At 48.3% G+C, this 24,394-nt stretch overlaps 1 protein-coding gene across 1 annotated transcript in view; it reads right to left on the bottom strand.

Annotated features, from left to right (window-relative positions):
• Positions 1-24,394, bottom strand: part of adgrb3 (adhesion G protein-coupled receptor B3) — a 1,012,398-nt gene that overhangs the window by 640,657 nt on the left and 347,347 nt on the right. The window contains exons 6-7 of the mRNA XM_041188763.1: positions 20,864-21,028; positions 17,110-17,274 (exon numbers count right to left, since the gene is read on the bottom strand). Of these exons, the coding sequence (XP_041044697.1) occupies positions 17,110-17,274; positions 20,864-21,028 (330 nt within the window). The remainder of the gene's footprint in view (positions 1-17,109; positions 17,275-20,863; positions 21,029-24,394) is intronic.

Raw genomic sequence — 24,394 nt, 5'->3', positions numbered from 1 at the left:
AGCAACAGTGCTGGAGAAACTGATGAAGAGGAACTGCGCAGGAAAAACTGGTGCAGAGGAACAGCGCACGGCAAACTGGTGAAGAGGAACAGTGTACGAGACACTGGTGAAGCAGAACAGCACAGGAGAAACTGGTGAAGGGCAACATCACAGGAGAGACTGCTGAAGGGAACTGTGCAGGAGAGACTGGTGAACAGGAACAGCACAGGAGAAAACTGGTGAAGAGGAACAGTGCAGGAGAAGAATGGGTGAAGGGGAACAACACAGGAGAGACTGGTGAAGAGGAACAGTGCAGGAGAAAGTGGTGAATAGGAACAGTGCAGGAGAGACGGTTGAATAAGAGAAGTGCAGGAGCTGGATGGTGAAGAGGAACAGCGCAGGAGAGAGTGGTGAAGACGAACTGCGGAGGAGAAACTGGTGAAGGGGAACCGCATAGGAGAGACTGGGGAAGGGGAACAGTGCAGGACAAGAATGGTGAACAGGAACAGCGCAGGAGAGACTGGTGAAGAGGAACAGCGCAGGAGAATATTGGTGAAGAAGAACCGCGCAGGAGAGACTGGTGAATAAGAGCAGCACAGGAGGCGGATGGTGAACAGAAACAGCGGAGGAGGGAGTGGTGGAGAGGAACAGCGTAGGAGAGACTGGTGAAGGGGAACAGTGCAGGAGAGACTGATGAAGAACAGTGCAGGAGAAGACTGGTGAAGAGGAACAGTGCAGGAGAGGAATGTTAAAGAGAATAGCGCAGGAGAGACTGGTGAAGAGGAACAGCGCAGGAGAAACTCGTGACAAGGAACAGTGCTGGAGAAGACTGGTGAAATGGAATAGAGCAGGAGAAGGCTGCTGAAGAGGAACAACACAGATGAAGAATGGTAAAGAGTAACACTGCAAGAAAAGACTGGTGAAGAGGAACAGCACATGAGAAACTGGTGAATAGGAACAGTGCAGGAGAGATTGGTGAAGAGGAACAGCGCAAGAAAAGACTTGTGAAGAGGAACAGTACAGGAGAAACTGATGAAAATGAACAGTGCAGAAGAAACTGATGAAGAGGAACAGCACAGGAGAAACTGATGAAAATGAACAGTGCAGAAGAAACTCATGAAGAGGAACAGCACAGGAGAAACTGATGAAGAGGAACAGCGCAGGAAAAACTGGTGCAGAGGAACAGCGCACGGCAAACTGGTGAAGAGGAACAGTGTACGAGACACTGGAGAAGAGGAACAGCACAGGAGAAAACTGGTGAAGAGGAACAGTGCAGGGGAAGAATGGGTGAAGGGGAACAACACAGGAGAGACTGGTGAAGAGGAACAGTGCAGGAGAAGAATAGGGAAGAGGAACAACACAGGAGATACCAATGAAGAGGAACAGTGCAGGAGAAAGTGGTGAATAGGAACTGTGCAGGAGAGACGGATGAATAAGAGAAGTGCAGGAGATGGATGGTGAAGAGGAACAGCGCACGAGAGAGTGGTGAAGAGGAACATCATAGGAGAAACTGGTGAAGGGGCACAGTGCAGGAGAGACTGGGGAAGGGGAACAGTGCAGGAGAGACTGGTGAAGAGTAACAGTGCAGGATAAGACTGGTGAACAGGAACAGCACCGGAGAGACTGGTGAAGATGAGCAGCGCAGGAGACGGATGGTGAAGAGGAACAGTGCAGGAGAGAGTGGCGAAGAGGAACAGCGGAGGAGAAACTGGTGAAGGGGAACAGTGCAGGAGACACTGGGGAAGTAGAACAGTGCAAGAGAAGATTGGTGAAGAGGATCAGTGCAGGTTGAGAATGGTGAAGAGGAACAGCGCAGGAGAGAGTGGTGAAGACGAACTGCGGAGGAGAAACTGGTGAAGGGGAACAGCGCAGGAGAGACTGGGGAAGGGGAACAGTGCAGGAGAGACTGGTGAAGAGTAACAGTGCAGGATAAGAATGGTGAACAGGAACAGCGCAGGAGAGACTGGTGAAGAGGAACAGCGCAGGAGAATATTGGTGAAGAGGAACCGCGCAGGAGAGACTGGTGAATAAGAGCAGCGCAGGAGGCGGATGGTGAACAGAAACAGCGGAGGAGGGATTGGTGGAGAGGAACAGCGTAGGAGAGACTGGTGAAGGGGAACAGTGCAGGAGAGGAATGTTAAAGAGAATAGCGCAGGAGAGACTGGTGAAGAGGAACAGCGCAGGAGAAACTCGTGACAAGGAACAGTGCTGGAGAAGACTGGTGAAAAGGAATAGAGCAGGAGAAGGCTGCTGAAGAGGAACAACACAGATGAAGAATGGTAAAGAGTAACACTGCAAGAAAAGACTGGTGAAGAGGAACAGCACATGAGAAACCAGTGAATAGGAACAGTGCAGGAGAGATCGGTGAAGAGGAACAGCGCAAGAAAAGACTTGTGAAGAGGAACAGTACAGGAGAAACTGATGAAAATGAACAGTGCAGAAGAAACTCATGAAGAGGAACAGCACAGGAGAAACTGATGAAGAGGAACAGCGCAGGAAAAACTGGTGCAGAGGAACAGCGCACGGCAAACTGGTGAAGAGGAACAGTGTACGAGACACTGGTGAAGAGGAACAGCACAGGAGAAACTGGTGAAGGGCAAGATCACAGGAGAGACTGGTGAAGGGAACTGTGCAGGAGAGACTGGTGAACAGGAACAGCACAGGAGAAGACTGGTGAAGAGGAACAGTGCAGGAGAAGAATGGGTGAAGAGGATCAACACAGGAGAGACTGGTGAAGCGGAACAGTGCAGGAGAAGAATGGGTGAGGAGGAACAATACAGGAGATACTGCTGAAGAGGAACAGTGCAGGAGAAAGTGGTGACTGGAACAGTGCAGGAGAGACGGTTGAATAAGAGCAGCACAGGAGATGGATGGTGAAGAGGAACAGCGCAAGAGAGAGTGGTGAAGAGGAACAGCGGAGGAGAAACTGGTGAAGGGGAACAGCGCAGGAAAGACTGGGGAAGGGGATCAGTGCAGGAGAGACTGGGGAAGGGGAACAGTGCAGGAGAGACTGGTGAACAACAGTGCAGGTGTAGACTGGTGAAGAGGAACAGTGCAAGAAACGACTGGTGAAGAGGAACAGTGCAGGAGAGACTGGGGAAGTGGAACACTGCAGGAGAAGATTGGTGAAGAGGAACAGCGCAAGAAAAGACTTTTAAGAGGAATAGTGCAGGAGCGACTAGTGAAGAGGAACAGCACAGGAGAAGAATGGTGAAGAGGAACAGTGCAGGAGAAACTGATGAAGAGGAACAGTGCTGAAGAAACTGATGAAGAGGAACTGCGCAGGAAAAACTGGTGCAGAGGAACAGCGCAGGGCAAACTGGTGAAGGGAACTGTGCAGGAGAGACTGGTGAACAGGAACAGCACAGGAGAAGACTGGTGAAGAGGAACAGTGCAGGAGAAGAATGGGGAAGAGGAACAACACAGGAGAGACCGGTGAAGAGGAACAGTGCAGGAGAAAGTGGTGAATAAGAACAGTGCAGGAGAGACGGTTGAATAAGAGAAGCGCAGGAGATGGATGGTGAAGAAGAACAGCGCACGAGAGAGTGGTGAAGAGGAACATCATAGGAGAAACTGGTGAAGGGGCACAGTGCAGGAGAGACTGGGGAAGGGGAACAGTGCAGGAGAGACTGGTGAAGAGTAACAGTGCAGGATAAGACTGGTGAACAGGAACAGCACCGGAGAGACTGGTGAAGATGAGCAGCGCAGGAGACGGATGGTGAAGAGGAACTGTGCAGGAGAGAGTGGTGAAGAGGAACAGCGGAGGAGAAACTGGCGAAATGGAACAGTGCAGGAGAGACTGGGGAAGTAGAACAGTGCAGCAGAAGATTGGTGAAGAGATTCAGTGCAGGTTAAGGATGGTGAAGAGGAACATCACAGGAGAGAGCGGTGAAGAGGAACAGCGGAGGAGAAACTGGTGAAGGGTAACAGTGCAGGAGAGACTAGTGAAGAGGAACTGCACAGAAGAATGGTGAAGAGGAACAGTGCAGGAGAAACTGATGAAGAGGAACAGTGCAGAAGAAACTGATGAAGAGGAACAGTGCAGGAGAAAATGATGAAGAGGAACTTCGCAGGAAGCAATGGTGCAGAGGAACAGCGCACGGCAAACTGTGAAGAGGGACAGTGTAGGAGAGACTGGTGAAGAGGAACAGCACAGGAGAAACTGGTGAAGGGCACCATCACAGGAGAGACTGCTGAAGGGAACTGTGCAGGAGAGACTGGTGAACAGGAACAGCACAGGAGAAGACTGGTGAAGAGGATCAGTGCAGCAGAAGAATGGGTGAAGAGGAACAACACAGGAGAGACTGGTGAAGAGGAACAGTGCAGGAGAAGAATGGGTGAAGAGGAACAACACAGGAGAGATCGGTGAAGAGGAACAGTGCAGGAGAAAGTGGTGAATAGGAACAGTGCAGGAGAGACGGTTGAATAAGAGAAGCGCAGGAGATGGATGGTGAAGAGGAACAGCGTACGAGAGAGTGGTGAAGAGGAACTTCATAGGAAAAACTGGTGAAGAACCGTGCAGTAGAAGTCTGGTGAAGAGGAACAGTGCAGGATAAGAATGGTGAACAGGAACAGTGCAGGAGAGACTGATGAAGAGGAACAGCGCAGAAGAAACTGATGAAGAGGAACTGCGCAGGAAAAACTGGTGCAGAGGAACAGCGCAGGGCAAACTGGTGAAGAGGAACAGTGCAGGAGAGACTGGTGAAGCGGAACAGCACAGGAGAAACTGGTGAAGGGCAACATCACAGGAGAGACTGGTGAAGGGAACTGTACAGGAGAGACTGGTGAACAGGAACAGCATAGGCGAAGACTGGTGAAGAGGAACAGTGCAGGAGAAGAATGGTGAAGAGGAACAACACAGGAGAGACTGGTGAAGAGGAACAGTGCAGGAGAAATTAGTGAATAGGAACAGTGCAGGAGAGACGGTTGAATAAGAGTAGCGCAGGAGATGGATGGTGAAGAGGAACAGCGTAGGAGAGAATGGTGAAGAGGAACAGCGCAGGAGAGAGTGGTGAAGAGGAACTGCGGAGGAGAAACTGGTGAAGGGGCAAAGCACATGAGAGACTGGGGACGGGGAACAGTGCAGGAGAAGATTGGTGAAGAGGATCAGTGCAGGTTGAGAATGGTGAAGAGGAACAGCGCAGGAGAGAGTGGTGAAGAGGAACAGCGGAGGAGAAACTGGTGAAGGGTAACAGTGCAGGAGAGACTGGGGAAGGGGATCAGTGCAGGAGAGACTGGTGATGAATAGTGCAGATGAAGACTGGTGAAGCGGAACAGTGCAGGAGAGAGTGGTGAAGAGGAACAGCGCAGGAGAGAGTGGTGAAGTACTGCGGAGGAGAAACTGGTGAAGGGGAACAGCGCAGGAGAGACTGGGGATGGGGAACAGTGTAGGAGAGACTGGTGAAGAGTAACAGTGCAGGATAAGAATGGTGAACAGGAACTGCGCAGGAGAGAGTGGTGAAGAGGAACTGCGGAGGAGAAACTGGTGAAGGGGAACAGTGCAGGAGAGACTGGGGATGGGGAACAGTGTAGGAGAGACTGGTGAAGAGTAACAGTGCAGGATAAGAATGGTGAACAGGAACTGTGCAGGAGAGACTGGTGAAGAGGAACAGTGCAGGAGAATATTGGTGAAGAGGAACCGCGCAGGAGAGACTGGTGAATAAGAGCAGCGCAGGAGACGGATGGTGAAGAGGAACAGTGCAGGAGAGAGTGGTGAAGAATAGTGCAGATGAAGACTGCTGAAGAGGAACAGTGCAGGAGAAGAATGGTGAAGAGGAGCAGTGCAATAAAAGATTGGTGAAGAGGAACCGTGTAAGAAAAGACTGGTGAAGAGGAACAGTGCAGGAGAGACTGATGAAGAGGAACAGTGCAGAAGAAGCTGATGAAGAGGAACTGCACAGGAAAAACTGCTGCAGAGGAACAACGCACGGCAAACTGGTGAAGAGGAACAGTGTAGGAGAGACTGGTAAAGCGGAACAGCACAGGAGAAACTGGTGAAGGACCACATCACAGGAGAGACTGGTGAAGGGAACTGTGCAGGAGAGACTGGTGAACAGGAACAGCATAGGAGAAGACTGGTGAAGAGGAACAGTGCAGGAGAAGAATGGGTGAAGAGGAACAACACAGGACAGATCGGTGAAGAGGAACAGTGCAGAAGAAAGTGGTGAATAGGAACAATGCAGGAGAGACGGTTGAATAAGAGCAGCGCAGGAGATGGATGGTGAAGAGGAACAGTGCAGGAGAGATTGGGCAAGTGGAACAGTGCAGAAGAAGTTTAGTGAAGAGGAACAGTGCATGGTAAGGATGGTGAAGAGGAACAGCGCAAGAGAGACAGGGAAAGTGGAACAGTACAGAAGAAGATTGGTGAAGAGGAACAGCGCAAGAAAATACTTGTGAAGAGGAACAGTGTAGGAGCGACTAGTGAAGAGGAACAGCACAGGAGAAGAATGGTGAAGAGGAACAGTGCAGGAGAAACTGATGAAGAGGAACTGCGCAGGAAAAACTGGTGCAGAGGAACAGCGCAGGGCAAACTGGTGAAGAGGAACAGTGTAGGAGAGACTGGTAAAGCGGAACAGCACAGGAGAAACACGTGAAGGGCAACATCACAGGAGAGACTGGTGAAGGGAACCGCGCAGGAGAGACTGGTGAACAGGAGCAGCACAGGAGAAGACTGTGAAGAGGAAAAGTGCAGGAGAAGAATGGGTGAAGAGGAATAACACAGGAGAAGACTGGTGAAGAAGAACAGTGCAGGAGAAGAATGGGGAAGAGGAACAACACAGGAGAGACCGGTGAAGAGGAACAGTGGAGGAGAAACTGGTGAAGGGGTACAGCGCAGGAGAGACTGGGGAAGGGTAACAGTGTAGGAGCGACTGGTGAAGAGTAACAGTGCAGGATAAGAATGGTGAACAGGAACTGCGCTGGAGAGACTGGTGAAGAGGAACAGCGCAGGAGAATATTGGTGAAGAGGAACCGCACAGGAGAGACTGGTGAAGATGAGCAGCGCAGGAGACGGAAGGTGAAGAGGAACAGTGCAGGAGAGAGTGTAGAGGAAAAGCGGAGGAGAAACTGGCGAAGGGGAAGTGCAGGAGAGACTGGGGAAGTGGAAGAGTGCAGGAGAAGATTGGTGAAGAGGATCAGTGCATGTTAAGGATGGTGAAGAGGAACAGCGCAGGAGAGAGTGGTGAAGAAGAACAGTGGAAGAGAAACTGGTGAAGGGTAACAGTGCAGGAGAGACTGGGGAAGGGGATCAGTTCAGGAGAGACTGGTGAAGAATAGTGCAGGTGAAGACTGGTGAAGAGGAACAGTGCAGGAGAAGAATGGTGAAGAGGAGCAGTGCAAGAAAAGATTGGTGAAGAGGAACAGCGTCAGAAAAGACTGGTGAAGAGGAACAATGCAGGAGAGTCTAGTGAAGAGGAACAGCACAGGGGAAGAATGGTGAAGAGTGACAGTGTAGGAGAGACTGGTGAAGAGGAACAGCATGGGGCAAACTGGTGAAGAGGAACAGTATTGGAGAGACTGGTGAAGAGGAACAGCGTAGGGCAAACTGTTGAAGAGGACGAGTGCAGGAGAGAGTTGTGAAGAGGATCGGCACAGGAGAAGAATCGTCAAAAGGAACAGTGCTGGAGAGGCTGGTGAAGAAGAACAGTGCATGAGAAGAATGGTGCAGAGGAACAGCGTAGGAGAAACTGCTGAAGGGGAACAGCGCAGAAGAGACTGGTGAAGAGGAACAGTGCAGTAGAGACCAGTGAAGAGGAACAGCACAGGAGAATAAAGGTGCAGAGGAATCGTGCAGGAGAGACTGGTGAATAAGAGCAGCTCAGGAGATGGATGGTGAAGAGGAACAGTGCAGGAGAGAATGGTGAAGAGGAACAGCGGACGAGACACTGGTGAAGGGGAACAGTGCAGGAGAGACTGTGGGAGGGGATCAGTGCAGGAGAGACTGGTGAAGAATAGTGCAGGTGAAGAATGGTGAAGAGGAACAGTGCAGGTTAAGGATGGTGAAGAGGGACAGCGCAAGAGAGACTGGTGAAGAAGAACGGTGCAGGAGAAGAATGCTGAAGAGGAACCGTGCAGGAGATATTGGTGAAGAGGAACAGCGGAGGAAAAACTGGTGAAGGGGAACTGCACAGGAGAGACTGGGGAAGGGGAACAGTGCAGGAGAGACTGGTGACGAACCGTGCAGTAGAAGACTGGTGAAGAGTAACAGTGCAGGATAAAAATGGTGAACAGGAACAGCGCAGGAGAAACTGGTGAAGGGGAAAAGCGCAGGAGAGAGTGGGGAAGGGGATCAGTGCAGGAGAGACTGGTGAACAATAGTGCAGGTGTAGACTGGTGAAGAGGAACAGTGCATGTTAAGGATGGTGAAGAGGAACAGCGCAAGAGAGACTGGGGAAGTGGAACAGTGCAGGAGAAGATTGATGAAGAGGAACAGTGCAGTAGAAGAATGCTGAAGAGGAACAGCGCAGGAGAGAGTGGTGAAGAGGAACAGCGGAGGAGAAACTGGTGAAGGGGAACTGCATAGGAGAGACTGTTGAAGGGGAACAGTGCAGGTGAAGACTGGTGAGGAGGAACGGTGCAGGAGAAAGTGGTGAAGAGGAACAGTGCAGAAGAGACTGGCAAAGAGGAGCAGCGCAAGAAAGGACTGGGGAAGAGGAACAGTGCAGTAGAGACCGTTGAAGGAACTTCACAGGAGAATAATGGTGAAGAGGAACCGCGCAGGAGAGACTGGTGAACAAGAACAGTGCATGAGACGGATGGTGAAGAGGAACAGCGCAGGAGAGAGTGGTGGAGAGGAACAGCGTAGGAGAGACTGGTGAAGAGGAACAGTGCAGCAGAGGAATGGTAAAGAGGAACAGCGCAGGAGAGACTGGTGAAGTGGAACAGTGCAGGAGAATGCTGGTGAAGAGGAACAATATAGACCAAGAATGGAAAAGAGTAACACTGCAAGAAAAGACCGGTAAAGAGGAACAGCACATGAGAAACTGGTGAATAGGAACAGTGCAGGAGAGACTGGTGAAGAGGTACAGCGCAAGAAAAATCTTGTGAAGAGGAACATTGCAGGAGTGACTAGTGAAGAGGAACAGCACAGGAGAAGAACGGTGAAGAGGAACACTGCAGAAGAAGCTGATGAAGAGGAACAGCGCAGGAGAAACTGATGAAGAGAAACAGTGCAGAAGAAACTGGTGAAGAGGAACTGCACAGGTGAAAATGATGAAGAGGAACAGCACAGGGCAAACTGGTGAAGAGGAACAGTGTAGGAGAGACTGGTGAAGAGGAACAGCACAGGAGAAACTGGTGAAGGGCAACATCACAGAAGAGACTGGTGAAGGGGAACTATGGGGGAGAGACTGGTGAACAGGAACGGCACAGGAGAAGACTGGTGAAGAGGAACAGTGCAGGAGAAGAATGTGTGAAGAGGAACAGCACAGGGGAGACTGGTGAAGGGGAACAGTGCAGGTGAAGAATGGTGTAGAGGAACAGCGCAGGAGAGACTGGTGAATAGGAACAGTGCAGAAGAAACTGGTGAAGAGGAACAGTGCAGGCAAAGAATGATGAACAGGAACGGTGCAGGAGAAGAATGGTGAAGAAGAACAGCGCAGGAGAGACAGGTGAAGAGGAACAGCGCAGGAGAGACTAGTGAAGAGGAATAGCACAGGAGAAGATTGGTGAAGAGGAACAGCGCAGGTGAAGAATGGTGACGAGGAACAGCGCAGGAGGGACTGGTGGAGGTGAACCGTGCAGGACAGACTGGTGAAGAGGAACAGTTCAGGAGAAGACTGGTGAAGAGGAACAATGCAGGAGAGACTGGTGCAGAGGAACAGTGAAGGAGAGATTGGTGAAAAGGAACAGTGCAGGAGAAAACTAGTAAAGAAGAGAGACTGCAGTGTCAAGGTAATGGACGAGTAATTCAGAGACCCTGGCTAATGCTTTGGGGACCTGCATTCAAATTCCAGCATGGTAGCTGGTAGATGTTTGAATTTAATTATTAAACCTGGAATATAAAGTTATTCTCAGTAATGGTGACCATGAAACTATCATTGATTGTTGTAAAAATCCATCTGCTTCATGAATGCCCTGAAGGGAAAGGATTCTACCTTCCTTATCCGGCCTGGCTGCAGACCCACGGCATTATGTTTGACTCTTAACCACCCTCTGAATTGGCCTAACAAGGTTAGTTCAAAGGCACCAGCACTAGGGAGGAGCAACGGGTGCTAGCCTTGCCATCGACCCCCAGGTGCTATGAAAGAGTAAAGAGAAAAGAGGAACAGTGCAGGAGAAGACTGGTAAAGAGGAACAGTGTAGGTTAAGACTGGTGAAGAGGAACAGTGTAGGTTAAGGCTGCTGAAGAGGAAGAGCGCAGAGAAGACTGGGGAAGGAAACAGCACAGTCGAAGACTGGTGAAGAGGAACAGTACAGAAGAAGACAAAGAACAAAGAACAAAAAAAAGTCCAGCACAGGGACAGGTCCTTCGGAGCTCCAAGCCTGCACCGATCATATTGCCCGTCAACCAAAGCATTTTGCACTTCTGGGATCCGTATCCTTCTATTCCCATCCTATTCATGTATTTGTCAAGCTGCCTCTTAAACATCACTATCGTACGTGCTTCCCCCACCTTCTCTGGCAGCGAATTCCAGACACTCACTACCCTCTGCGTAAAAAACTTGCCCCACACACCTCCTCTCACCTTAAATCTATGTCCCCTAGTAATTGACTCTTCCACCCTGGGAAAAAAGCTTCTGACTATCTACTGGGGAAGATGAACAGCACAGGAGAAGACTGGTGAAGGGGAAGAGTGCAGAGAAGATTGGGGAAGAAAACAACGCAGGCGAATTTTGGTCAAGAGGAACAGCACAGTGGAATACTGGTGAAGAAGAAGAGCACAGAAGACTGGGGAAGATGAACTGTACAGTAGAAGACTGGGGAAGAGGAACAGCGCAGAGAAGACTGGGGAAGACAAACAGTGCAGAGAAGACTGGTGTAGAGGAACAGTGCAGGAGAAGATTGGCAAAGAGGCGTAGAGGCCCCCACCCCTTTTTTATGACATTAGCTTGTGTTCTTTGGTAAGTTTTTAAAGTGATAGAGTCATAGAGGTCTACAGCACAGAAAAAGGCCCTTTGGCCCATCCAGTCTGCGCTGGTCAAACAAGTACCTAATTATTCTAATCCCATTTTCCAGCGTTAGGCTAATAGCCTTGTCTGCCATGGTATCACAAGTGCACCTCCAAATACTTCTTAAATGTTATGAGGGTTTCTGCCTCTACCACCCTTTCAAGCAGTGAGTTCCAGATTCCCACCTGGGTGAAAAAATTCTTCCTCACATCCCCTCTAAACCTCATGCCCCTTACCTTAAATCTATGCCCCCTGGCTATTGATCCCTTCACCAAGGGGAAAAGTTCCTTTCTGTGTATCCTATCTATGCCCCTCATAATTTTATACACCTCAATCATGTCCCCCCTTAATCTCTTCTGCTCCAAGGAAAATAACCCCAGTCTATCCAATCTCTCCTCATAACTAAAACTCTCCAGCCAGGCAACATCCTGGTAAATCTCCTCTGCACTCCCTCTAGTGCAATCACATCCTTACTATAATGCGGATTCCAGAGCTGCATGCAATATTCTAGCTGTGGCCTAACCAGTGTTTTATACAGTTCCAGTATAACTTCCCTGCTCTTATATTCTATGCCTTGGCTAATAAAGGCAAGTATTCTTAACCACCTTATCTCCCTGTCCTGCTACCTTAAGGGACCGGTGGACATTCACGCCAAGGTCCCTCTGATCCTCGGTACTTCCCAGGGTCCTACCATTCATTGAGTATTCCTGTGCCTTGTTTGTCCTGCCCAAGTGCATCACCTCACATTTATCCGGATTAAATTCTATTTGCCACTGATCAGCCCAGCTGACCAGCCTGTCTATATCCTCCTGTAAGCTAAGGCTATCCTCACTACCACCCCACCTGTTTTCATGTCATCCGTGAACTTACATCAATCCTCCTACACTCAAGTCTAAATTGTTTATATACACCACAAACAGCAAGGGACCCAACACTGATCCTTGTGGAACCCCACTGGACACAGGCATCCAGTCATAAAAACACCCCTCGACCATCATCCTCTGCCACTCAGCCAATTCTGGATCCAATTTGCCAAATTGCCTTGGATCCCAGGGGCTCTTACCTTCGTTATCAGTCTCCCATGTGGGACCTTATCAAAAGCCTTGCTGAAGTCCAAGTAGACTACGTCAAATGTATTACCCTCATCTACATACCTGGTCACCTCTTCGAAAAATTCAAATTGGTCAGTCATGACCTCCCCTTAACAAAACCATGCTGATTGTCCTTGATTAATCCCTGCCTCTCTGAGTGTAGATTAGTTCTGTCCTGTTCTGTTCTGAATATTTTCAGTGGGTGAGTGCATGGGTGAGTGAATGGAGTGAATGAGTAAGTGGGTGGGTAGTTGGGTTGGGTTGTCGTTCAAGGTGGGGGTGTGTGTAGTCTGGGGGTTGTTCAGTTGGGGGGGTTGGTGGTTGGGGGGGTGGTGGGTAATCTGCTCTGGGGGTTGGTGGGGGGTGGGGTGGCTAGTCGGGGTGGGTGCACATTTGGGTCAGGTGGGCAGTCATGGGGTGGTTGCTATTTGGGTTGGGGGATGGTTAGTCAAGTTGGGTGATGGATAGTGGAGACAGGAGTGGGTAGAAGAGGGCGTGTTTAGTTGGGTCAGGGGTTGGGAGTCAGGTCAGGAGTTAATCAGCTTGAGTGGGTGGTTCCATATGTGTGTGTGGAGGGTGATGCATTAGCTTGCATTGTTAATCACTGAGTTACATCAGGGAATGTAATAATTCTTGAGTAAGTATCCAGATAAGTCCTGCATATCCTTCCCAATTCCCTGATACTAAGCTCCATGTAAATGACATTACTGGATGAAAGAATTGTGTATGAGGAAAGATTGGCCCAACTAGTCCTGTATTCATTGGAGTTTAGAAGAATGAGAGGGGATCACATTGACACATATAAAATTCTGACTGGGATGGACAGGCTGGATGCAGGGATGATATTTCCTCTGGCTGGAGGGTCTAGAACAAGGGGTCACAGTCTCAAGATACGGGATAGACCATTTAGGACTGAGATGATGAGAAACCTCTTCATTCAGAGGATGGTGAACCTATGGAATTCTCTACCACAGAAGGCTGTGGAGGACAAGTCGCTGAATACATTTAAGAAGGAAATAGATAGATTTCTGGACTCTGAGGGTGTCAAGAGAGTGGGAATATGGCATTGAGATAGAGGATCAGCTATGATCATGTTGAATGGCGGAGCAGGCTAGAAGGGCTGAATGGCCTACTCCTGCTTTTATTTTCTGTTTCTCGAAGGGGCCAGGACAACGAAAATCAGCCCATTGGAAGTTTAATCTTCCCGGGAAATTACAGTGCAAGTGTATGCGTTCGGGTTTCCTCATAGTCCCGACGTGCACCTGCAGCTTTAGTTCACTCCATTGGTCCTCCCGAGACTGGAAAACCTGGGCCTGTCTGTTCACTAACTTTGTTCAATAGCTGAATTGTTATTTGGTCACTAACTGCAGTATAAAAGTATGGCACGGGATTTCCCAATTATAACGTTGTGACAAACAGTCTCAGCCCTGGCAGCTGAAAGGTTAAAACAGTGATCAGACAACCTATAATAATCAGGTGGAATGACTACAATGAGCATAGTTCGACACAGTTCATCAATAAAGGAAGGAAATGGGGTTAGTCTTTGCTCAGTGCCAATTGGAACTGACTTGGAGAGGCAGTGATTGTGGACAGATAGTCTATAATCACTTGAAACCAAGGCTCTCAACTGAAACAGACACCAGCTTCAACATGGGATACATTTAAGCAACCCGGCTGTTCAGTGATGTGTAATACAGCAGCCTGGGTGCAGATTGTATCCAAAATATTGTCCATTTCAGTAGCTGTCATAAACAGGAACAGAAAAGAGACTATGGAAAGATAGGAACTTAGGAACGCCAGGAGGCTATTCAGCCCCTCAAGCCTGTTCTGCCATTCAATTAAATTGGGCTTATCCAACCCACAGCCCATGGGCCATAACCCCCTCTATTTGACCCCTGGATCAATTGGTGAAAATGCCGGTAAGATGGGTTAGTGGGTTTGAAGATTTCTGCAGAGAACTTCTCCTCCAATCACAGCCAGTTTCTCTCATGCGTTTGCTGTTGATAGGCTCGCTACTGACCCTATCAGCAGCAAACATGGAAGAGAAACAGGCTGTGATTGGAGGAACAGCGATCAGCGGGAACTGAGAGTATGTAAAGATAGAGCGGCTCAGGAGTGCTTGGGGCCTCCACTCACCATGTTTTCCCTTGGCTCCAGCCACTTTCCAGCAGCTCCCATTGCTCTGATTTGGCTCTGGCCTCTTGTTCCCAGCTCTAGTCATGTCCCTCCTGGATCCAGGCGCATCCCGCCCAGCTCCATTCACCTGCCTCCCAGCTCTCATGCGTCTCTCCGAGCTCTCGGCGGGCACCTACATTCAGACACTACTAGGCCTCAGGCTTCCCTCCACTCTCATTGCACTGATTCACCCACTTCCCCTGACCCCCAGCCGATTTAATGAGTGAGGGTGTGTGTGTCTGTGTGAGGATGGGTGAGTGAGTGACTGTATGTGAAGGTGAGTGAGTGAGTGTGGGTGAGGATGGGTGACAGAGTGACTGCATGTGAGGGTGGGTTTTTGGGTGAGGATGGGTGAGTGAACGTGGGTGAAGGTGAGTGTGTAAGTATATGTGAGAGTGGGTGAGTCAATGTGTCTGAGGGTGTGTGAGTTTGTGTGAGGGTGGGTAAGTGAATTTGTGTTGTGTGGGTGAGGGTGGGTGAGTGAGTGAGTGTGGGTGAGTATGTGTGAGAAAGAGTTAGTGTGTGTGATTGGGGTGAGTGAGTGTATGAGGGTGGGTGAGTGAGTTTTGTGGGTCAGGGTGGGTGGGTGAGTGTGTGAGAGTGTGAGTGTCTGTGAGGGTGGGTGGAATAGTGTGTAGGATTGTGAGTGTGTGTGAAGGTGGGTGAGTGAGTGTGTGTGAGGGTGGGTGAGTGAGAGTATCTGGGAGGATGGGGAAGTGAGTAACTGCGTGTAAGAGTCGGTGAGTGAGTGTGGCTGAGGATGGATGAGTGAGTGTAGGTGAGGGTAGGTGAGCGAGTGAATGTGGGTGAGGGTGGGTGAGTCAGTGGGTGAGGATGGGTTAGGTAGTGAGTGTGGGTGATGATAGTGAGTGAGTGTGAGTGAGGGTGGGTGAGTGAGTGTGGGTGACGATGGGTGAATGTGTGTGAGGATGTGTGTGAGGATGGGTGAGTGAGTGTATTTGAGGGTGAGTAAATGTTGGCGAGGATGAAAAGGAGGGCAGGTGAGTGGGAGGGCGGATGAGTGAACGTGTGAGAGAGCGGGGGTGAGTGGGAGGTGAGGGTGTATGTCTGGCTCACTCCCAGGCAAGGGTTCTCATTCACCCTCACACCCACACACCTTCATGTACTCTCACCCATTGTCACATTGGGCAAGGGTGATTGAGTGAGTAGCCGTAACTGGGAGTGAGCTGGACACACATGTATTCATACACTTTCACTCTTAATGGTCATCTTCATTTATTACTCTTTTTTAAAATTATCAATTTATTGTTTTGTTTTTGTTTTTGCTCAGCAAGTTGTTTCTTTTCATGTGTCAGCTTTTGTTTTGAAACTCACAATCCTTATCTTTCTGAAATTTGTTCATCGGCCTCCCCGAGTGTGAGAAAACTTGAAATGTGGTCCCCCCCAGGTGAAAAGGTTGGACAAGCCTGAATTGTATAACAGCTGATCTGTTTCTTAACTCCATTTACCCACCATGGTTCCGTAAATCTTAATTCCCTTGCCTAACACAAGTCTTTCATTCTCAATATTAATTGACCCCAATCTCAACATTTTTTGGGTAGGAGTTGGTGGGGGTAGGGGAAAAGCTCCAGATTGCCATTACCCTTTGTGAGAAGTGCTTCCTAATATCACCCCGATTGGTCTAGCTCTAATTTTAAGGTTATGCCCTCTTGTTCTGAACTCCCCCACCAGAGGAAATAGGTTCTCTCTATCTAGCCTGTATATTCCTTTAATTATCTGAAACCCCTCAATTAGGATTGGAATAGTTGAGGCAAATAGAATAGTTACATTTAAGAGGAAGCTGCATAAAGACGAGGGAAAAAAGAATAGAAGCTTGTGCTGACAGGGTTAAACAAAGAGGGGAGGGAGGAGGCTGTCCTGGCACATAAACACCAGCAAGGACCCAGTTGGACTGATTTTTCTGTTTCTGTGCTGTAGACTCTGGATCTGATATTTATGATAGCAGGGAGACACAGGTAGGGAAACCTGTTGAGGTTGGGGGTATAGAGGCCCCTATTTCCTCCGTCAAACAGCCATGAGATAATGGAGTAATAATATATGGTTATATTTGTGATGGAGAGAGGGGCGCATCTGCCTACACTACTCTGAGGAAGGGATGCATCTGTCTACACTGCTTGGAGACAGGGGTGCATCTGTCTACACTGTAGTGAGACAGGGGTGCATCTGTCTACACTGCCCTGAGGGAGGGGTGTATCTGTCTACACTGCCCTGAGGGAGGGGTGCATCTGACTACACTGCCCTGAGGGAGGGGTGCATCTGACTACACTGCCCTGAGGGAGGGGTGCATCTGTCTACACTGCCCTGAGGGAATGGTGCATCTGTCTACACTGCCCTGAGGGAGGGGTGCATCTGTCTACACTGATCAGGGACAGGGGTGCATCTGTCTACACTGCAGTGAGATGGGCCCATTTTTCTACACAGCTCGGAGACAGGGGTGCATTGGCTGGGACACCAGGGAAACTCCCCTACTTATCTCTGAATAGTGGCAGGTGGGATCTTTTACAGCTTGAGGGGGCAGATGGGGCTTCGGCTTAACATCTCATCCGAGAGGTAATAATCTGACAGCGCTGCACCCACTTTGTACTGCATGTAGTGTCAGCCTAGGTTTTGGGCTCAAGTTTCGAGAGTAGGTTTTGAGCCCACAGTGACATCCAAGGGAGTGCCATCAACTGAGCCAAGGGCATTGTCATGTTAGGTTACTCTGTAAAGAATGATCAAAGAAGTGGGAGCCTTACCGGGACATCTCTGCTCACTACACTTTTGAATTTCTTCCCCGAGTCCTTCACAAGGCTTCCCAGTGACAGCCAACCCCTGGCACACTCTGATCCTCCTCTGCCAACCTCCATCACATGACTTTGAACATCCGCTCCAGTGGCCCCAGGGATTCCATTTTCCATTCTCTTTAAGACAAAGATAAAAAAAAAATGAAGCGGTATTAAAATGAAGAAGGTAAAACCCTACAGATGAATAACTGGTGTGCAGTTGGAATTTATCCAGTGTATGCTCCAGAATATGAATCTACAATTGTGTTTAGTGAGCACTATTGATTGATTGCAAACCTGCTGTAGCTGAGGGTAGGGAAGCAGTAAAGCTATGAGGCTGACACAGTTCAACTATTGAACAATATACAGTTATAAGACTAACACAGTTAAACTATTAAACTATGAATGTTGTATAACATTTCTATTATAAGCTGTGGCGGGTTCACTCACGACCTGACTCACTGTTCATATTTCCTTATTGAAATGGAGGTGGTGGTGCTCCAGACCACTCAGGGAGTCCAAGTTGCTGTGGTGACATACACTTTTTACATCAATGTTGTAGCATGGAGCTATGAATAGTGATGGTAGAGGCTCCAAAATTCTTCCCATCACATGGGTTGACCAGGAAACTCTCCCGGTCTTAACACCTGCCAAGGGCATGTGTTGTAAGGATTTACAGGTTGACACTCAACCTGTTTGGCTACGTTATGGACACACCTTCCTTGGCCATCCCCTGGAGTGGGACTCAAACCCAGCGCTTCTGGTTCAGAAACAGGGACATTGCCCATTGTGCCAAACAACAACAGCTGTACAATTTAGCAATTGAACCAGCATCTGCAGGTAGGTATGGGGGCTCAAAGGCTGACAAGGGACTTCTAATTTGATTGGTTTTTGGAATACATTATCTAGGTTCCTGATTGGTGGTCCCTGGGTTTGAAGGTCTGTCTTTACTGCCCTTTGAAGGGAGAACACTCCAGTTGGCATGTTCTGTTATCTTTCAGCTCATTCACGGTGAATTTGGGTATGTAATAAGGTCCTGCTTTGCAATGGGGTTGAAGACAAGGAAGAAACTTTTCAGGACCAATCATATGCAATGGAGAGGTTACTCCCAGTAATGCACAACATCCATTGATACTGGGGCATCAGGTCCTTGGTAATCAAGTCATTCTGAAGGGAGGTGGGTGAGGATGGGTTAGTTAATGAGAGTGGGTGATGATGGGTGAGTCAGTAAGCATGAGGGTGGGTGAGTGAATGTGGATGAGGGCGGGTGAGTGAGTGTGGGTGAGGACAGGTTAGTTAGTGAGTGTGGGTGATGGTGGAAGAGTCAGTGTGGGTGAGAGTGGGTGAATGAATGTGGGGTTAGGATGGGTTAGTTAGTGAGTGTGGGTGATGATGGGTGAGTCAGTGTGGGTGATGGTGGGTGAGTCAGTGTGGGTGATGATGGGTGAGTCAGTGTGGGTGATGGTGGGTAAGTCAGTGTGGGTGATGATGGGTGAGTCAGTGTGGGTGATGATGGGTGAGTCAGTGTGGGTGGTAATGGGTGAGTCAGTGTGGGTGATGGTGGGTGAGTCAGTGTGGGTGATGGTGGGTGAGTCAGTGTGGGTGGTGATGGGTGAGTCAGTGTGGGTGGTGATGGGTGAGTCAGTGTGGGTGGTAATGGGTGAGTCAGTGTGGGTGATGGTGGGTGAGTCAGTGTGGGTGATGGTGGGTGAGTCAGTGTGGGTGGTGATGGGTGAGTCAGTGTAGGTGAGGATGGGTGAGTGAGGGAGAAGTCAGCAAAGTTAAAGTGACATTAAGATAAAACAGGCAAGGTAAAAGAGACAGACTGAATGGTGCCTATACCAAATAAAACAGATTTAGTCTGTGAACTATTTATAAACTATTTGCAACGGATATGTTTTAACTTCAGCACAAAGATTTAGACAGGAACTCATACCCAGAAACATTGCAAATGCACATCAGGGAGGTGACAATGTGAATACAGAGGATTGCTAAAGTTTCTGTTAAGCTAACTTCCCCTCTGAAAAGATTCCTGGCAATCTGGGGAGATGTGTCTGTGGTTCCCTGACGGGGCTGATGTTCCCCAGTCATCCAGCAGTCTAGACAGATGTTCCCCAGTCTCTCTTAGACGGACAAGTGGCGTACAGCCACACGAGATTGAGACAAATGTGCTCGGGTCTCTTAACGGTCTAGACAGATGTTCCCCAGTGTTCCAGCAGTATCGACAGATGTTTCCATCTCCCAACAGTCTAGATAAATGTGCCTATGTCTCAAGCAGTCTGGACACATGGCCCATCACCCAGCAGCCTAGGCAGGTGCTCCCGTGCCTCCTGGAAGAGTGGACATATGATCTCCGGTCTCCCTGCAGACTAGACACAAGTGACCATGTCTCTCAGCAGTTTAGTCAGATATTCCCTGCTTTCCCAGCAGTCAAAACTAATGCACTTCTGTCTCCCAGCGGTCTGAACGGCGGCATCCATTCTCCCAACAGTGTAGACAGATGCACCTCTATCTCCAAGCAGTGTAGACATGTTGCAACCCAGTCTCACTGCAGTGTAGACAGATGCGCCCCTGTCTCACTGCAGTGTAGACAGAAGCGCCTCTGTATCACTGCAGTGTAGACAGATAGGTCCCAGTTTCACTGCAGTGCAGACAGATGTACCCCAGTCTCATTGCAGTGTAGACAGATGCATCCATCTCCAAGCAGTGTAGACAGATGGGCCCCAGTCTTACCTCAGCGCAGACAGATGTGCCCCGTCTCTGAGCAGTGTAGAGAGATGTGCTCCAGTCTCATCACCTCACTGCAATGTAGACAGATGCGCCCCTGTCTCACTGCAGTCTAGACAGAAGCGCCCCTGTCTCCGAGCAGTGCAGACAGATGCACCGCTGTCTCACTGCAGTCAAGACAGATGCGCCCATCTTCGAGCGGTGCAGACCGGTGGGTCCCTGTTTCACTGTAGCGTAGACAGATGCACCCGTCTCTGAGAAGTGTAGACAGATGCAGCCATTCCCAGGTGTGTATTACATCATTCTCGATCGATGTATTATGTATGCGATATTGTTGTGAGATCCCTGTGATATCCGAGTGGCTTCTCTCCAGGGTTTGTTGTTGGATTTTAAAAACTTAGTTCTGATGATCTCAACTTGCCTGCTAAAATGTTCAGTCTAATAAACTATTGTGTTGTATTAATAATTCTATTTTGGATTGATAATGTGTGCATATGGGAGTGTTGAAATGAATTAGCAGACAAACTCTTCCTTTTAAAATATCAATTTGGCAGATTTCCTGCGTGTTGGGTGTAGGAAATGATAATAATGGTAATAAATTTTGCTTTTTATGATTTTGCTTCATGTGGAAGACACACATTGTCTTTTGCTGTTCTGTCGGCCTATTGTCTCACCAATTGAGAATCTGCCTTCAGAACAGCTCTCCCTCTGCTGGACATGTGTGCTTTTACACAAGATAGTTCAGCACTGTTGATGATAGGTCTTAAGTTTGCTTCAGTTTAGTGCAGGTCACATTTCTAAGACACAACGTGTTTATTTTCAATCTGTCATTGTAAACTGTAAACTCACGCTGAAGTTCTCCTTTGCTCTGTTTTTCTTTGCTCTTCAGAAACATGTCACCTTCCCTCCCTCCCCACGCACCTCACCCGCCCCAAAAATGTTCTTAATTTCTCACACTTTGGCAGTTTCCGCAGGAGACGGAACAGACTAACACACGTACCTGTACAATCAGAGTTAAAGCATTCTCTGCTTTCAGCCCAGTGCCCTCTGCATTCAGAACCACCATGAGCTGCAGCAGTACACTGTCGGGTTCGCTGCTGTGTCCCATTGGAGCATGTCACTGAGCAATCTGTCCAAGGACTCCACTCCTTCCATTGTCCATCAACTGCAGAGATACAGGGATTTAAAAAAAAAGAGGCATTTTCAACCAGTTTGCTACCAGTTAGTCCCGTCAGAATTGTTGATTTTAGCCTTGTTCAGTATTCTTTTTGTCCCCATGACCTGTCCTTCTCATTCCATTTTCAATGATATGGATAGATTGGAGGAGCTGGGGCTGTTCTCCTTGAAGAAGAGAAGGTTGAAAGTGGATTTGATAGAGGTATTCAAAATCACGAGGGGACAGAGTAGATAGGGAGCAACTGTTCTCATTGGTGGAAGGATCGAGAGCTAGAGGCTGTTAATTTAAGGTGATTGGCAAAAGTAGCTATGGTGACGAGGAGAAACTTTTTCATATAACGAGTAGTTAGGATCTGAAATGCACTGCCTGAGGGTGTGGGGGAGGCAAATTCAATTGTGCCTTTCAAAAGGGAATTGGATCATTAGCTGCAGAGCAAACTTTTACGGGGCTATGGGGTAAAAGCAGGGGAGTGGGCCTAGCTGGATGACTCTTGCAAAGAGCCAGCATGAACACAATGGGTCGAATGGTCTCCTTCTTGCTGTAACCATCTATGAATCTAATTTCCCACCTTGTGCCTTTTCTGGCAATTCATGCTGGACTAGTATTCCACAAGAAGCACTGTCACTCTGGTTATTTGCCATTGTGCAAAGTCCTTCTACCTGCACCTCAATGGTGAGTGTAATCAATGGATTTGTCATGATCACAACCAGATGCAATTCTGTTGAGCATGCCATCTTCACAAACCTTCTCATCCTTCTTTGCAAATTCCTCCATGGCCTTGCCCCCTCCCTATCTCTGTAATCTCCTCCAGTCCCACAAACCTCTGAGATCTCTGCGCACCTCCAACTCTTGCACTTGCCCAATTTTAATCACTCCACTTTCAGCTGCCTGGGCTCTAAGCTCTGTGATTCTTTCCCTGAATCTCTCCACCCCTTGACTTCTCACTCCTTCTTTAAGATACTCCTTAAATCCTGCCTCGTTGACTGAGCATCTGGACCCCGCTCCTAATATCTCCTTCTGCAGCTTTGGTGTCAACTGTTGTCCGATAATGTTCCTGCGAAGCACCTTGGGACATTTTAATATGTTAAGGATGCTGCCTGAATGCAGGTTGTTGTTGTTGTTTGTTGAACAGTAATTAGGAACAGGTAACCACAGTTCTGAGTGGTGATTGTCCAATCGGAGCTCGAAATTGTCATCCACTGGGCAAGCATTCATTGGAGCGTCAGGCTGGCACTCTTGTCGGTGATCCAAGTCACTGGTTGGAATGCTGTGCTACAGTTAACTCCACCGCAGCCCCTGATAAGCACTGAAGTGGATGTTCAGTGCCATGCTTCTGATATATCAACCCCTCTTCCCAGAGAAAAAAGTCATGGAGAAATATGTGCAGCAAAATATTTCCACTTTGTGTGTACAATTTGGGAGTTCACCAACAAGTAGAAGATTAAATAGTCATTTGGTAGTGCAGAACTTGAGTATTGCTGAAACAAGAGATTTTTTTGTCGATACTTTTTGTCTTGTACTCATCAGAGCAATTAGCAACAAAATACCAATGTCAGGGGGAAAAACATATACTGTATGAGAAGAGATTGCTGATTGATTGGCAAACAGACTTTGTTTGGTGGGTACGTTGCCGTGGAGACTACATCAGTTGCTTGTGACTAACAGTTAACTGCCAAGCATTCTTTGAAATTTAAACCAGGCAGCTTGACTCTGATTGGTCAAGGCATTGCCCTGAGGAATGAGTCAGCAAATGGCTGTCACTTATTTTGTTTAGCTGAAACATGTGCAATATGTGTACGTGTTCTTTCTGTATGCAAAGAGCAGGGCCCTGTGTATTAATATATGTAGTTTCCAGTACATGCAAATGCACCACACGGCTTTGACGAAAAATCTCTTTGTTCAGCAATACTCAAGGAGAAGATTAATGTTGTGCTCTTGTGTGTTTGTACTATAATATAATTGACCCAAACAAGCTCATTAAAGTTTTAATTATATCTTCTTTATATATTCAGGCAACGCACGGCTCCTTTCCTCTACCATCCAGTAATGTTTTGGCAGCCCCTAACTAATCAGAAATGTAGACTTTGCAGTTTTCTACAGGATTTGAGAATGCAGTAATATTCTATCTGAGAAAAAAATCTTCTAAAAGGGAGGTAAGAGTGACTAGGCTGGTTTATAGTTTCCATGGTGACTGGTGCATTCATATTTTATAATGTCAGTAACAATGCATAATAAAACATGCAAGCTAATTAAGGCATCTCTGAATGTTCATGCTTCTCTGGGTCCTCTGCCTCTTGGTGAGACTGCACTTGGAGCATTGTGTACAATTTTGGTCTCCTTATCTAAGGAAGGATGTATTTACCATAGAGGGAATGCAATGGAGGTTCACCAGATTAATCCCTGCAAAGGTGGGATTGTCTTGTGAGGAGAGTTTGAGGAAACTGGGCCTGTATTCTCTTGAGTTTTGAAGAATGAGAGGTGATCTCATTGAAACTTACAAAATTCTTACAGGGCACGACAGGGTGGATGTGGATAGGATGCTTCCCCTGGCTGTGTGTAGAACCAGGGGACACAGTCTCAGAATAAGGGGCTGAGATGAAGAAGAATTTCTTTAATCAGAGGGTGGTGAATCTTTGGAATTCTCTACCCCAGAGCGCTACAGAAGTATGTTCAAGACAAAAATTGGTAGTCTTCTAGATACTAATGACATTGAGGGATATGGGAAAAATGGCATAAGAGGTCGATGATCAGCCATGACCTGTTTTAATGGTGGGGAAGGCTTAACGGGCTGAATGGTCTACTCCTGCTCCTATTTCCTATGTTGCTCCTTGTCTTCCTCCTCCTCCAAAGGAGACAGTCTTTCCCCAACATCCTCTGACGCCAGTCCTTTAAAATGTCAAGTTGTGGTGGGTACAGCACACCACCACTATCTGGGAAGCACTTGTGCTCTGTACTTAAGGCTATGAACCCCTCATGTGCATCTAGGGTAGAGTTACACACTGTTGTCAGCAGGAAGGCTTTTGGGGGCAGTGGGAATTGTACCCCTTGTAGAGGTACCTATTGTACCTCCTTATGGAGGATAAAAGCAGCTCCTTGGAAATTTAGCGCAGGTCTGCAGGATCCTCTTGCAATGGTCACATACCAGCTGCCCACTGGGAATGTAGGGCTTAGGAGCAGGAGTAGGCCATTCAGCAGGCTCCACCGTTCAATAAGATCATGGTTGTGGTCTCAACTCCACTTTGCCATTTGCCTCCATAACCTTTTTCTCCCTTGCCCATCAAAAATCTGCCTAACTCTGCCTTGAATAAATTCAATGACTCAGCCTCCACCACTATCTGGGGAAGAGAATTCCAC

This window comes from Carcharodon carcharias, chromosome 5 (assembly GCF_017639515.1).
Source record: "Carcharodon carcharias isolate sCarCar2 chromosome 5, sCarCar2.pri, whole genome shotgun sequence".
Classification (NCBI taxonomy): Eukaryota; Metazoa; Chordata; class Chondrichthyes; order Lamniformes; family Lamnidae; genus Carcharodon; species Carcharodon carcharias.
Note: the sequence above shows the minus strand (reverse complement) of the source record. Positions and strands in the feature narration are given on the sequence as shown.